Source organism: Pongo pygmaeus, chromosome 10 (genome assembly GCF_028885625.2).
Source record: "Pongo pygmaeus isolate AG05252 chromosome 10, NHGRI_mPonPyg2-v2.0_pri, whole genome shotgun sequence".
In the NCBI taxonomy this organism is placed as follows: domain Eukaryota; kingdom Metazoa; phylum Chordata; class Mammalia; order Primates; family Hominidae; genus Pongo; species Pongo pygmaeus.
Window position 1 is genome coordinate 40,836,720 of NC_072383.2, and position 14,565 is coordinate 40,851,284.

General features: G+C 33.5%; 1 protein-coding gene across 5 annotated transcripts in view; it reads right to left on the reverse strand.

Annotated features, from left to right (window-relative positions):
* Positions 1-1,594: 1,594 nt before the first annotated feature.
* The window catches only part of ADAMTS20 (ADAM metallopeptidase with thrombospondin type 1 motif 20), a 210,862-nt gene continuing 197,891 nt past the window's right edge, over positions 1,595-14,565 (reverse strand). For all 5 annotated transcript variants that reach the window (XM_063672647.1, XM_063672643.1, XM_063672644.1 and 2 more), the window contains 2 exons: positions 4,566-4,670; positions 1,595-2,351 (listed from right to left, as the gene is read on the reverse strand). In XM_063672647.1, the coding sequence (XP_063528717.1) occupies positions 2,262-2,351; positions 4,566-4,670 (195 nt within the window). In that variant the 3' untranslated portion in view covers positions 1,595-2,261. The remainder of the gene's footprint in view (positions 2,352-4,565; positions 4,671-14,565) is intronic.

Genomic DNA, 14,565 nt, shown 5'->3' on the forward strand with positions numbered 1-14,565 from the left:
AATTCAGGTGTCATTGAGAATGTGGATCAACTAAAATTTTTATTCTCTTCTAGTGGTAATTTAATTTATTTAACCACTTTGGAGGTACTTGGGCAAATTCTAGGGAGTTGAAGATGATGTATCACAAGGACCTGCTTCTTGCCTTGGGAGAGATTTTTAAGTCCCCACCCATTTCCATAGATCTGGCCATCCTGCCCTGCAGGAGTACATTTCCCTGCCCCACTGCATAGGACTTGGTCATGTGATCTGGTTTGGTCACTTGAATCTGAGTAGACACCGATAGTCCCTGCATATACAAGCTTTCAGAGGCGTTGCAAGCTGTTGCCAGGTTTCCTGCCAGGTTTCCTCTGCCATGAGAAAGGCATAGATAGGAGCTGTGCTTCATCCTAACTGCACAAATTTGATTAAAAATTTCTTAGAATTGGCCAGGCATGGTGGCTCACGCCTGTAATCCCAGCATTTTGGGAGGCCGAGGTGGGTGGACTGCCTGAGATCAGGAGTTCAAGATCAGCCTGGCCAACATAGTGAAACCACGTCTCTACTAAAAATACAAAAAATTAGCTAGGCGTAGTGGCAGGCCCCTGTAATCCCCTCTACTAAGGAGGCTGAGGCAAGAGAATCGCTTGAACTCAGGAGGCAGAGGTTGCAGTGAACCGTGATCGTGCCATGGCACTCCAGCCTGGGCAACAAGAGTGAAACTCCGTCTCAAAAAAAAAAAAAAAATTTAGAATTTCTGAAGTTTTAGAGTTATAGATCTTTGCAGTGAAAGTTCTTTTTTTAACATGTAAAGACAATAAAAACAAAGTGCTAATGAATTATAAAAATATATTTATTTAAATGTTTATCAATTGTAAGATTCTAGATATACATGAAAAGATTCCTGGAAAATGTCACACATTTTGTCTTAATGTTTGTAACTGGCTTAAGGCACATAATACAAATTACTTCTTTTGATACAGACATCTTCAAATGTTTAACCACATTGAAACAAAATTGCATTAGAGCTTTATATGGTACAATACATCTGTAATAAATGTTTGGGAGAAAAACACTTTGTGGGTAAAACAAGTACACTAGTATTCACTGGCAAAAATCTATTAGTAGATTCCATTTGGTTTTTTTTTTTTGGTTTTCAGAGTAGATTTCCATAGAAAAATATTATTTGTCTACATGTCTTTCAAAAGTGTATTATTATATAATACATGGTTAAATTATCTGCATGAAAAAAACTCTTAATACCCAAGAATTTGCCAATTAATAGTTAATTTTTATACTCCCTTATGTTCTGGCTTTGAGAAACCTCTGATATAAAATAACTTAAACATCTCTAATAAAACTTTTACATATGTAAATATATTTTTATGTTTACCAAAATAAGATCTTCAAAATTAAAAGAATTCTCACATATTTAATTAATAGAATACAGTACATAACTTTGAGAAAATAGATTTTTAAGGAATATATATACACATACAAGAATTATAAAGGCAAAACAGAATATAAACATTATAAAAACAATGTATTGTTCTTATAAGTACAATCAAATTTGAGGTAGATTTTAAAAATTAAATTATATCATATCTTTATTATACCCACAAAATTTTTTATTTACTATTTAATCCAAACATACATTTTTAATACACAATTTGTACCTCATTTTGAGGACTATTTTTTAATTGAAGCACCATAATCCACAAGCAAAAATTAAAGGAAAAATAAAACAAGGTATCTAAACTGTATGAGTAGAAAGTATAATGGCTCTGTGCTTTTTTATGTAACTATTGATTTGCTATTTGTCAGAAAAATTCAATAATGTTTATAGTAATTTTGAATGTTTATTATCCTAATATTTACTTGCTTCATTTTAGCAAGTAGAATAAACACTTCATTGTACAGTACAAAACTGAGCAGAGATTTACATGTGTGTTTATAGGTATAAAATAAGTGTGGTCCAGGCCAAGATGTTAAGAGCAATACTGCCTTGGTATAATTCATTCAGTCCTGGTATTCTCTATTATAAATTATCATGTTCTTTAAAAAATATCCTGATTAGATATAAAATAAATTAAGATAGCTCTTAAATTTATTTTATAGACCTTATTAAGCAGTGATCTGAATCCCTGATTAGCACCCTGAAAAAAAGGCAGAAACATATTGGACATGGAAATCTCAGGAAGGGAGAAATAAAGAAATGAGCACCAGTTCTTTGAATGTTCCAGAGAATATCTCCTTTTTAGGGCATACTTCCCCCTTCCAAATGTTCATATGACTTGAATTGGGAGACCAGTAGTCATGTGAGGAAGACACTTTCCACAGTACCCTCCACACTTGCCAAAAAATCTGGTTCCATCCTGAAAATTGGAAGAAGAAATACAGAAGAATCTTACACAAGCTGGTATCTGCATGCAAATAGCAGAAAAAGCAAATGCTTTGAATCATATGGCTGAAATCATTAGCAGAGGTTTCCTATAACAATTGCATTTGAGGTCAAATATCATGCCCCTTTTGATATTAGTTCAAATTGGTGGACATGGGAAAGTTAAAGGATATTAGATAACGTGAGATTCATATTAGCTAGTTGAATATTATATACCATACTATAATTTAGACAATTTAAATCTCGATTAAGATTTAAATCCAATCCACATATTTCAATCTCAATCCACATATTTTTCATCTAGGTATCTATTTGCTTCAGTGAGTTTATTAAAACCTCTCCCAATTTGCAATCCAGTATTTACATAATTTTATATAATAATCTCTTAGACAAAATAAAAGAAAGATATTGTACAAACTTGAGTTTAAAGGCATATAATTCATAATCTATCCCATTTATTTCAAGCATCTCGTGGAGGCATTAGAAACACTCTGGAAAAAAGTATAGAAGGTGGTAAAAATGGAGAAAATAAATAAATAAAAACTGGGCTGAAAGCAGTCATTAGAATTAGAAAAGAACTAAAATGGGAGATTGTTCCATAAGCAGAGCAGTTCACTGAGGAACAGGTGGCAGAGGTGGGATGAAGTGGGTTGGTCAAGACGTGATAGATGCCTTACATCTTTAGGTCTAAAAGTCAAGACTGAAGACATTTCCAGAACATGAGACAAAAATAGGTTGAACTCCTATCATATCTGGAAAAGGTAATTTTTTTAAATCTAAGGGAGTAAAGATAGAGAAGAAAGCTGTAGGTTCTTGGGACATTTTGAGATAGAAGAATGTTTTGAGACCAGAAGCTTTTGAAGTTACCTTTCTTTCTAAAGCAATTTTAACTCTGGAGAATCTAAGTACACAGAGAAGGGAATGGCAGTAAAATCTCGGAATTGTATAATTCCCTATTCCCTCTGTTGAAGTAAAAACTCAATCTTCATTAAACTTATTGGCAAAGGAAAATATGTTTGCATTTCTGTAAGTACATCTGGATTTTACCAGTCAGTTTCACACCAGGCATCAGATTTCAAGAAATAGTTATGTGCAACATTTTTGATTGAGATAGAACTTCTCAACGAAATAAATAATGAATTAATCTTTAGAACAGAAGTTAATAAAAACACAAATCCTTCGTTAAGCACAATTTTATCATCTTCAGAAATAGAATGTTTTAAAGGCTATGACTATCAGAATACTAAATTTCATTTATGAGAAATATTTATATAAATAGGAGTATAACAAAATTTACTTTTATCATAAGAAATAAAAGTCATAAAACATTAGAGTATACAGGGGCTGTTGCTGGTGCTAATTTATGTGCGATATAGGTGAGAACACATATAACCCAGATCCAGATTTACTATGGGCAGGGCTATGTTATCTAAGACACAATAATCATAAGTAATAGAAAGCATTTCATGAAGTGTACATGTTAGAACACCATACCTGCAGAAAATTAAGTGGATTCTACTTTGGATAACACAACATGTGCTATAGTTACAATAATTATATGAATAAACTATAAAAATAGTTATAACTATATATATATAAATACTACATAACAGTCTATATTTTTATAGATAAAATAACAATGTTATCTAGATAAAGATAGGAAAACATGAGTACAACATAAATACATAATCCTAATTCTTGAAAAAACTATGAAGAATATTTGTTAAATGACAAGTGTCTCCAACACCACCCCCATCACTAAAACTGTGAGGGAAGAAAACAAAAAATTTAACCCTCATTTTGAAATATTAAAACCTGTAAACCTTCAGTAATTAAAGTGTAGTAAAAAACATACCTTTTTTGAACATCTGTATTTCAAGTCATTAGCTCCAAACTTGAGATAGACAAAATCTATATGTCCTGGCATTTGGCAATTTATGTTCAAATATCTATAGCCCATATATGGATTCATAAGTATACAAAACCTCCACATGCACATTAATACAAATGAATCCCGTTTCATTTCATAAATTGATGTTGTGCTCCATTATATGTAATATACCCATTATATGCAATAACTCTTTAGTCATCAATTTCATATAGGTTTACATTTTAGGTAGAGAACCTTTAATGCTAGTTCACAGCTCAGAAGTATTTCAAACAGGCTTTTTGGTCCCGCAGGACTTACCTCTGATCTTCGTATGCTGACAGAGGTATAACTACCCTGAGCGAGCCACTTTGCTGTGCTGGATATCTTCATCCCAGTTCCTGCCAAATTAATGCTAAACTGTCCCTGGATTGTAAATAAAACAAAGAAAAATAGATGGAATTTACAAAATATTTAAGAATGCTCTTGGCTAAAAACATCTGAATAGGAATTATATAAGGATGGACTCAAAATACTCTTCAAGGGTCTTTTATAAAATGAAAGAATGTCGATACAACTTTACTGTAAAGAAAATGAACCAGTTAAGGACTTTGAAAACTGATTACAAATAAGTCTTCTCAATTGCAAGTGACAACTGAATTAATACTATATAATGTTATTTGTGGAGAAGTAACTCTGCCCAACTCTAGGACTCTATGATTTGACAACTAGAACTAATGGTCCTGTAGAAATTAGCAAGTCCTGACAGAAATAGTGTTCATGGGGACCAACATTTGCTGCACTTTAACATTTCTACACATTCCATTTTTGACTCTTCATTGCTAACTTCTATGATGTTTCACCTATTTGACATATTTTCCAGAATCTCTGTTATTGCCCCATTCCTTTTGTGGTAAGAATATTACTTCTTAACTCACCACACAAAACTATCTAATATAGTATTATTGTCCTGGCAATTACATCCATTTTAAACACCAGAAACAGTGTGTAGATGTGTGATGCCACATGACTTACACACATTATGGTGTGTGGGTCCCCTATGAGCTTCATGATCTAATTCTTTCCAAGTACAGGACCATTTTTATGTCAAAATATTTCAGACTATCTTTGTTAACAATTAAACTGTAAATGTTAACTGAGAAAATGTGTTATTAAAATGGGTAACATTTGTGTCATATTTATATAATTTTACAGAACAGATTTAAACATTGAAAAGTAGAACTGCAAACAAGTTCAATCTACTGATAATGTTCAGTATGCATGTAGATTCAGAACAATATTAAGACATTCTTTAATTACCTCACAATATCTCAATGGCTTAAGACTCATGAATCTTGAGCAAGATTGTGATGAAACACTGGATTTTATATTATATGAATGAAAATATTATCTTGTCATAAAAGCAAAAGCTAAATGAACTCTCTGTATATATAATGTGAATTATTAATATTGCTAAAACAATTAGATATCAATTTAGTCATTAACTTGGATTTCTTAGCAATCTTATACTGTATATTTCTCATTTAAAAACAAATAAAGATCAAATATTTGCATAAAACAATGATAATAAATGGAGAATTTTCCATTGCAGAAATAATTAATTTTAGATAAATTTCAAAGAAAATGTATCATATACAACATCACTTGGTTATGAAATTTAGAATACGAACTCTATGTCAGCTTCATTGCTATATTCCCAGAGCCCAGAACAGGGCCTAAGTTCTCAATAAGTGTTTCTGAATGGATGAATTAAGTGCAGCATTAAAAACATTAAATAGTAGTATTATAAAAATAAATACACAAATACATATATAAAACTCTTCAGACTCTATGATAATGAATGACACTAAAACCAGACAAAGTCGTATTTTATGTTCACAAATATTTGAATAAAAAGAATTGATTCTTAGGATATATTATTCTATTTGATACTTACTCAACCTGATACAGGTTTTGCACTGTATACCTCCCATCTCACATTCCTTCTCAGATGATAGGTTTTTCACCAAATAAAGTTATTAAAAACTGAAAATATATTCTACCATGTAAATTTCTTGTAACCAGATGCTCCTTGAGTGCTCGGATTGGGCCATGCAACCTAATACTGTTGTTCCATTCTTCCATTTGTTCTCTACCTCCCTGATCAATGTGCCTTAAAAATATTCAAATGTGTACACACTGGAAGTAAAAGGAATAAATCTGACTGACTACTGAGAGCCTTAGGTGGTCACTAACACAATTAGTTGAGTCTAGAACTATCGATTGTTCCATTTCTCTGGACTAATTTTCATGAGCTTTACTTCCATTCTTAGTCCTCACTTAAAAAGCTACATAATATGATCTCAAAAAAAAATGGTAAAACCATTATCTAAAATTTGGTATGATGTTGACAGAGCTACAAATACATCTCACTCAGTTGTTCAAAATTAACTGACTGGCAGACATGGTGTCAAGTACCATGAAAGTTCAGACAGATCTCACTCTACATCTGTTAAGTGAAATAGCATATGTACCTAAAAAAAGTAATTCAACAAGAGAAATATAAGTGCCATAAAAAGGTACTTATACATTCCTATAGGATTTTAGAAGTAACAAATGAGTGTGAATAAGTTTGTTAATTAATTCCAATACTTCACTTAAGATTAAAATTTAAACCTCAAACCTAATCTTTAACCTAAAAATTAGTTCAACATACGAGGTCCTCTCTCTCTCTCACTGTCTCTCTCTCCATACATGCATATGTAGTATGAAATGTCAGGAGAGTAGATACGTAGTATGAAACTTATCTCCTCTTCTACTCTCCTGACATTTTGAAGAAGCAGCCACTACACAAAGTAAAATTCCAGTAGCCAAATCATAAATGGAAGGTAAAATGATTCAAAAGACCTAGGAATTCCATAAATTGGTATGTTTATTCTTGAGTAACTGGCTGCATCAAAGAAAAAGGTAAGTATGGGTATAAGATAGAGGAGAAGCATATAGGTAGACGCAAGTTTTAATGTTTCACTTCTTGGATTGACTGGTTGGTTCATGTGTGCTCATTAAATAATTATGTTTTACAGTTTTTAAATGTAACTGTACACATTTTATTATGTATGCAATCTGTAGATCTAATATAATACCAATACAAATTTTCCACCCAGAATCTTTGTAGATACAGAGAGTTGATTCTAAAATTTATATAGAAAGGCTATGGATTTAAATAGTCGTAATAAGCTTACAAAAGAAGAATGAAGCTGGAGGACCCATACTACTTTAACACTTATCATAAAGCTATCCTAATCAAGACGTATGGTGTTGGTGAAGACAGAGACATGTAGAGCAAAGGAAAAAAAAGACCCACATAAATATGGCCAATACTTTTGACAAAGGTAGAAAGGCAAATAAGTGGAGAAAACATTGTCTTTTCAACACATGGTGTTAGAACAGTTGTCTATCTATATATTTTTGACTCAGACAAAAAATCAAGTCTATGAATCCCTCAGACTTAATACAAAATTTAATTCAAAATAATTTGTAGGTCTAGGTATAAAGCATAAAACTATAAAAAGTTTTTGAAGAAAATTTCCAAAAGGAGAAAAATCTTAGTAATTTGAGTTTAATGATTTCTCAGAAATGACTCTAAATGTACACTCCATAAAAGAAAAATTTGACTGTATTAAAATTGAAAACTGCTTTATGAGAGATACTTAAAAGAAAGAAAAGACAAGGTTCGGACTAGAATGCCGTATCCAACAGAAGACCAGAACATATAAAAAAACTCAAAACTCAACAGTAAGGAAACAAACAACTCAATTTTTAAAATGAGTAAGGCTTGAAAACACATATCACCGGCCGGGCGCGGTGGCTCACGCCTGTAATTCCTGCACTTTGGGAGGCTGAGGTGGGTGTATCACCTGAGGTCAGGAGTTCAAGACCAGCCTGGCCAACAGGGTGAAACCCTGTCTCCACTAAAAATACAAAAATTAGCCGGGCGTGGTGGCAGTTGCCTGTAATCCTAGCCACTCAGGAGGCTGAGGCAGGAGAATTTCTTGAACCTGGGAGGCAGAGGTTGCAGTGAGCTGAGATTGTGCTACTGCATACCAGCCTGGGCGACAGAGCATGACTCTGTCTCAAAAAAATAAATAAATCAATAAAAATAAATTTTAAAATGAGCATAAAAAGACAAAGGACATAAAAAGAGAGCAGGGGTTGCAATGTTGATAAAAGACATGGAGAATTTGAGTCTCCAATCATTAAACCATGACAAGGAAGTGCTAAAAGTAATAATCCATAAAGAAGACATAACACATAATCAATATTATGTATCAAATCATACAGGATAACTTTCATGAAGCAAAAACTATGAGATATGCACGGAGACACAGACACACCCTAATAATAGGAAAAATCAATATACCACTTCCAGTAACAAGAGAGGTCAAGTGAACAGAAGTAAGGACATGATGTACACAATGTGATCGAAAGGGCAGATCTTATGGATATATATTAAACTCTACACCCTGATCATAGTGAATACACATTCCAAATATCCAACAACTGACTCTTAACATTCAAACTGGATGCTGGCCATGACCCACTGACATTAGCCGAATTCAATGATTATTTCTCTTACTTTTATGTAATTACCAACCAGTTAAAGAGATCCACATTACTTTTGTTTTTTAAAAGTTTTTGTGGCTTTGCAAAAAGTACAAAACATTTACTTCACTTTACTTTCGACATATGCATTCTAAAATCACACCACACTCCTTAACTTCATCTCATATTGCAATGTGGCAAAGTTTATTTTCCCTAAAGAGTGCCATATGTGTCCGTGCTCTTTTTAGCATTCCTATCCCAGACTATCCTGTCACATGCAAACACAGAGGATTTGGGTTTGATGAATCCCAAACAACAGAATAAGTTCTTTCTGTGACATCAAGCATCTGGAGAGTATTCATGCAAATGCTGTGTAACATAACACAGAATCTGGTTTATATATTACAGAACATCTCCAAAAATATTGGGCAGTTTGTATTTTTGGTAACAGTAGCCTCAAGGAGATAAATACAGGCTGAATATAGATGGGCATAGCTCCTTTTGACAGCATGTGTCTATGCCCAATAACAACCAATTTTGGAAATGGAGCTTTGCATTTCAGAAACGCCTAGAAAACCATGCAAGAGAGATATCTCGCCCCAGTGGGCAGGAAGAGCATTTTATTGCTGGTTCTGCCTACGACTTTCTTCAGGATCTTGGACAGACTGTTAACATAGAATGTCTGTTTCTTCAGCTATAAACCGGGCAATCGCAGTTTATAGCTATATAACTTTTTCAAGATCTTATAGGGAAAAAAGAGGATTACAGAGACTTTGGAGAAAGGGAGTTAGAAAGAAATGGAAATAGCTATCTTATGATTTAAAAACCTGATTGTGCAAATATCTCATTGAAATTCCATGTACATGAAAAAATATTTTATTTGTAATAATTGGACTTATGTTAAGATATTTCCTATAAGAAAAGCTCGTTAATAAAATAAAATAAAATTTTAATTCCACTTGCCAGTTATATTATTTACTTGTATATGCGTCTCCTGTCATTTTCTTGATGTCTCATTGACCAGACCTTTCCCAATTCAACATGTAATGACAAGGACCAGATTTCCAGAACTGGGTGACCTTTCCAAAGTAACAACATTTGTTAGGCCTTGTATTAGCAGACTAGGTTGCATTGTCAATTTACTTATCTCTAATTACATCAAATATATGACCAGAAGGCACAGCTTAAAAGGAGGATGGGTTGTTGGACAAAGTTGACCAGTCTTGAAATAAGTTAACCATTGTAGAATGTATAATCTCCATTTACAAGAGTTGAAATGGATGTGTCACCAACAAAAGATATCCACATATCAAGGAAAAAACAGTTTAGAATGTTAAAAGTTTTAGATTACACACCCTTGACTTAAGAACAGGTATGAAAAGAGACAGTAGTAGGTCAGAGTCACCATGTTGGAGGCAGGTATTCACCATCAATATGGGTGAAATAGGGAACTGGGAAGAAGAATGGACATAAATAGGACTAACCAGTCTCAAAGATTGAATGAGAACATAGGATTCCTCTGCAAAGCTGCCTGCTTTTAAAAATACAATCATGTGAGGAAGCACTTCTAGAATGGTGATGTGAGGAGCCTGTGGACACTCTCTCCAAGGTAAAACAAACATGACTGGTGAAAATGATAACTATAACCAACACTTAAAGTCTCTGAAATTTGTTCTATGGTTATACAGAAAATGGAGAAACATTTATTCAAGAAAATCTTCTTCAAGAAGACATTTACTCAAGAAGAAAATCAAGAAGATCTTCTTCTTGATTTCACCACACCAACATGGCACATGCATACATATGTAACAAACCTGCACGTTGTGCACGTGTACCTTAAAACTTAAAGTATAATTAAAAAAAAAAAAAAGATGAAAAGGGGCCAAGAGCCAGGGAATGCAGGCAACTTCTAGAAGCTGGAAAAGGCAAGAAAACAGATTATCTCCTAGAGCCTCCAGAAAGGAATGCAGCCCTGCTGACTCCTTGATTTTAGCCCAGTAAGACCCATTTCAGATTTCTGACTTTTTTAACTGTTAAATAATAAATCTGTGCTACAAAAAAAAAAAGAATGTCTATTAAATCTAGGTAAGAACAGTGAGAACCTGTGGCATCTGAACCATGACTCACCCTCTTTTCCTCCCACCTCAGCAAGATGATCATTCTAATCATGGTGAATGCAGTTAAGGATACAGGACTCCATTTCCCCCTAGCTCCCTGTTAAGGCTATGGTTTCTCTTTGAGACAGGCAGGCCACCAGCATTTCTCATCCCACCCAACTCTGTACTGCAGAAGTTGTATAATAGGCAAGAGTAGCTGAGAGTCTGAAGCTCCCTTCTTCCACCCAGTCCCTACTCATAGAGCAGTCAATCTATCCCAGGCATGGTAGATCAAGCACACTAGGCCTGAAATGTCTGCACAAAAAATCATTGGTAAGGCAGACACTCCATGCTGAAAAGGTCAAAAGCCAAGAAGACCAGGGATTACTGCCATGACTCGGCACTCCATTTATAGAGCAGGGTGTTACTCTGAAGAAAGGGCCACTGTCCCTGTCCCCAGATCCACAGTATTGCAGAGCTTCTTCCCAGGGAGAGAATCAAGTTGTAAAAATAGGAAATTCACTAGCTTTTCCTATTGTGACTAGCTTATTTGGAATAAAACCTGGAGAAGTTCAAGTTTAGGTACTCTATAGAAAAGAAGATTTTAGTGGTGTGTTGTTAAGAGGAGGGTACTAGCTCAATGAAGGCAAATGGTAGATAAGATTGAAGTTTAACGGAGAGAACCAGGGAATGAGGCAGCTAAGAAAGGCTCTTTTTGGGGACTTTCCTGATCTCAAAAACAGGCTATAAGACTAATTGAGGCCATGGGGCCTCTATTTAATTGGATCAGATTATGGAGTTATTTATGCCCCCAAAATATTGTTGAAAGAATAGGGAAATCATCTAGCAATTAGTGGAGACTGAGAGTTAAGCATGATATCAGTAGAGACAGACCACGCATAAACTCAACACAATTTCAGGGAAAGAGAACTGAAGAAAGCCCAGCTAAGACTATTGTTATCCCTGAAGGAGAGGAGCATCACAGTCACTGTGCATGCCCAAGACTGTGCCCGCTGAGGAGTAACATCAAAGGCTGCACACTACAGGGGAAATAGAATTCACTGAAACAGTTCAGCCCGGTATTTAAAAGAATACACAAACAAAGAAGTAAACAATAACCATAACAAGAAGCCTCAGAAGGGAGGGTGAAATCAGTAATCACAGTTGTCAAAATATAGTACCTAAAATGTCCAGTTTTCAATAAAATTTATGAGGCATACAAAGCATGATGCATACACAGGAAAAAAGTCAAGAAAAACTTCCTTTGAGAGATATCAGATGTCAGACTAAGCAGACAACAACTTCAAAGCAGCTAATATAAATATGTTCAAAGGACTAAAGAAACCATGTTTAAAAAAGTAAAAGGAGGTATGATAACTGTCTCATCAAATAGAGAATAACAATAAAGATGAAGATATCATATTTTACAAAGAGTCAAAGGAAAACTCTGAAGATGAAAAGTACAATAATCAAGATTAAAAAATTCACAAAGGGGCTGAAATTGTCTACTGGAGCTAGTAGAATTGGCAAACTTAAAGGGATGTTAATGATGCAATCTGAAGAACTGAGAGGAAAAAAGAAGAAAAATGAACAGGGCCTCAGAGGAGTGAATGCACACCATTAGGTGCACCAATATATGCATAATAGAAGCACCAAAAGGAGAGAAGAATTAAAAAGAGCAGAGAATATGTTTGAAGAAATAATGACTGAAAATTTTCCAAAATCAGTGAAACAGATTAAAATAATGACTGAAAACTTTCCAAAATCAGTGAAACATATTAATTTACCCATCCAAGAAGCTTAGTAGACTCCAAGCCAAGTAGACACAAAGAGAGGCACATCAAATATGACACAGTAAAGACATTGAAAGACAAATGCAAAGAGAAAATCCCCAAAAACACCAAGAGAAAAATGACCACATCCATGGAACCCAATAAGATAAACAGCTGACATCTATTATCTACTTAGAAGTCAGACAGCAGTGTGATGACATATTCAAAGTGCTGAAAATAAAAAACTGTACATCAGTAATTTTTAATAAGCAAATCTATCATTCAAAAAGGAAGGCAAAATAAAGACACTCCTAGATAAACAAAACTGAGAGGACTTCTTGCTATCACATCTACTTTACAAGACATACTAAAGGAAGTTCTTCAGGCTGAAATCAAGTAACATCAGACATTAATACAAATCAACATAAAAAAATCAAGAGTACTGATAAGGTTAATTATGTAGATAATTATAAAATACGCTATAATTGCATATGTCTTCACTTTTCTTATTTTAAATGATTTAAAAGCAATCGTATAAACCAAGGTGTATATAATTATATTATTGACCTGTAATATGTAGACATGTAATATATTTGACAATAATGGCACAAATAAGACAGGTGGAAGCAAAGCTGTTTTAGAGTTAGGAAATGACACAAGACGATAAGTCAAATCCACAGGAAGAAATAAAGAGAACCAGAAATACTAAAAGAGAACGTTTACGTAACAAACTCTATGAATATACAATTGCTCTGTCTTCTCTCATATTATCTAAAAGACATAAAATTATTTAAGTTAATATAATAACAATATGTTGCAAGTTTGTTGCCTTTATAAATGGTATATGTATAACAAACATAGCAGAAAAAGAGAAGAAATAGGTCATTTTTAGTAGTACTGTCTTTATATTTCACTGGAAAGAGAGGAATGTTCAATAGTAAAATGTAAAGTACATTCTGATAAGACATATATTGTAAGCCTTTGAATAACCACTAAGAAAGCAATTCAAAAATAATGAAAAAATTGAGGAAATTAAAATGTTACACTAGAAAACATTCATTGAATAAAAAGAAAGCAGTAAGGAGGAACAGTTGAACAAAGACAACATGAAACATATAGAAAACAAAAAGTAAAATGGCAGATGTAAATCCAGACATAGCGATAGTGACGTTAAAAAAATCCAGTCAAAGGCAGTAATCCAACAAAATACTCTATAAGAGACATTCTTACGAGCCAAAGATATAAATAAGTTGAAAGTAAAGGGATGAAAATATATACAGCAATTCTAACAGAGCTGGAGTGGCCACACTAATATCAGATAAATTAGCCTTTAAAACAAAAACATTACTGCAGATAAAGAATATTTTATAATAATAAAAAGGTCAATATGTTAGGAAGTTATGACAGTTATATATTCGTGTACAACAAAATCTCAAAATAAATGAAACAAAACAAAGTACATAAAAGATTGAATTGAGAAACAGACAATTTAAAAATAATAGTTGTAGAGTTTCAGCAGAAGATCAACAAGAAAGGAAGAGTTGAACAACACTACAAACCAATAAGGTCTGTAGTCTATAGAACACTTCACCCAACAACAACAGAATGCACATTCTTCCCAAGAATGTATTGAATGTTTTCCAGGACAAACTATATGTTATGCCATAAAATAAGCCTCAATAAATTCAGTGGATAAAACAACACAGAGTGTGTTTGCCAGTCAATATAAAGGTTGAAATCCAAAAAAAGAAAATTTGGGAAATTTACAAATATGTGGAAATTAAACTCCACACTCTTAAATAACCAATATGTCAAAGACATAACTATAGATAATAGAAAATAAAATAAATG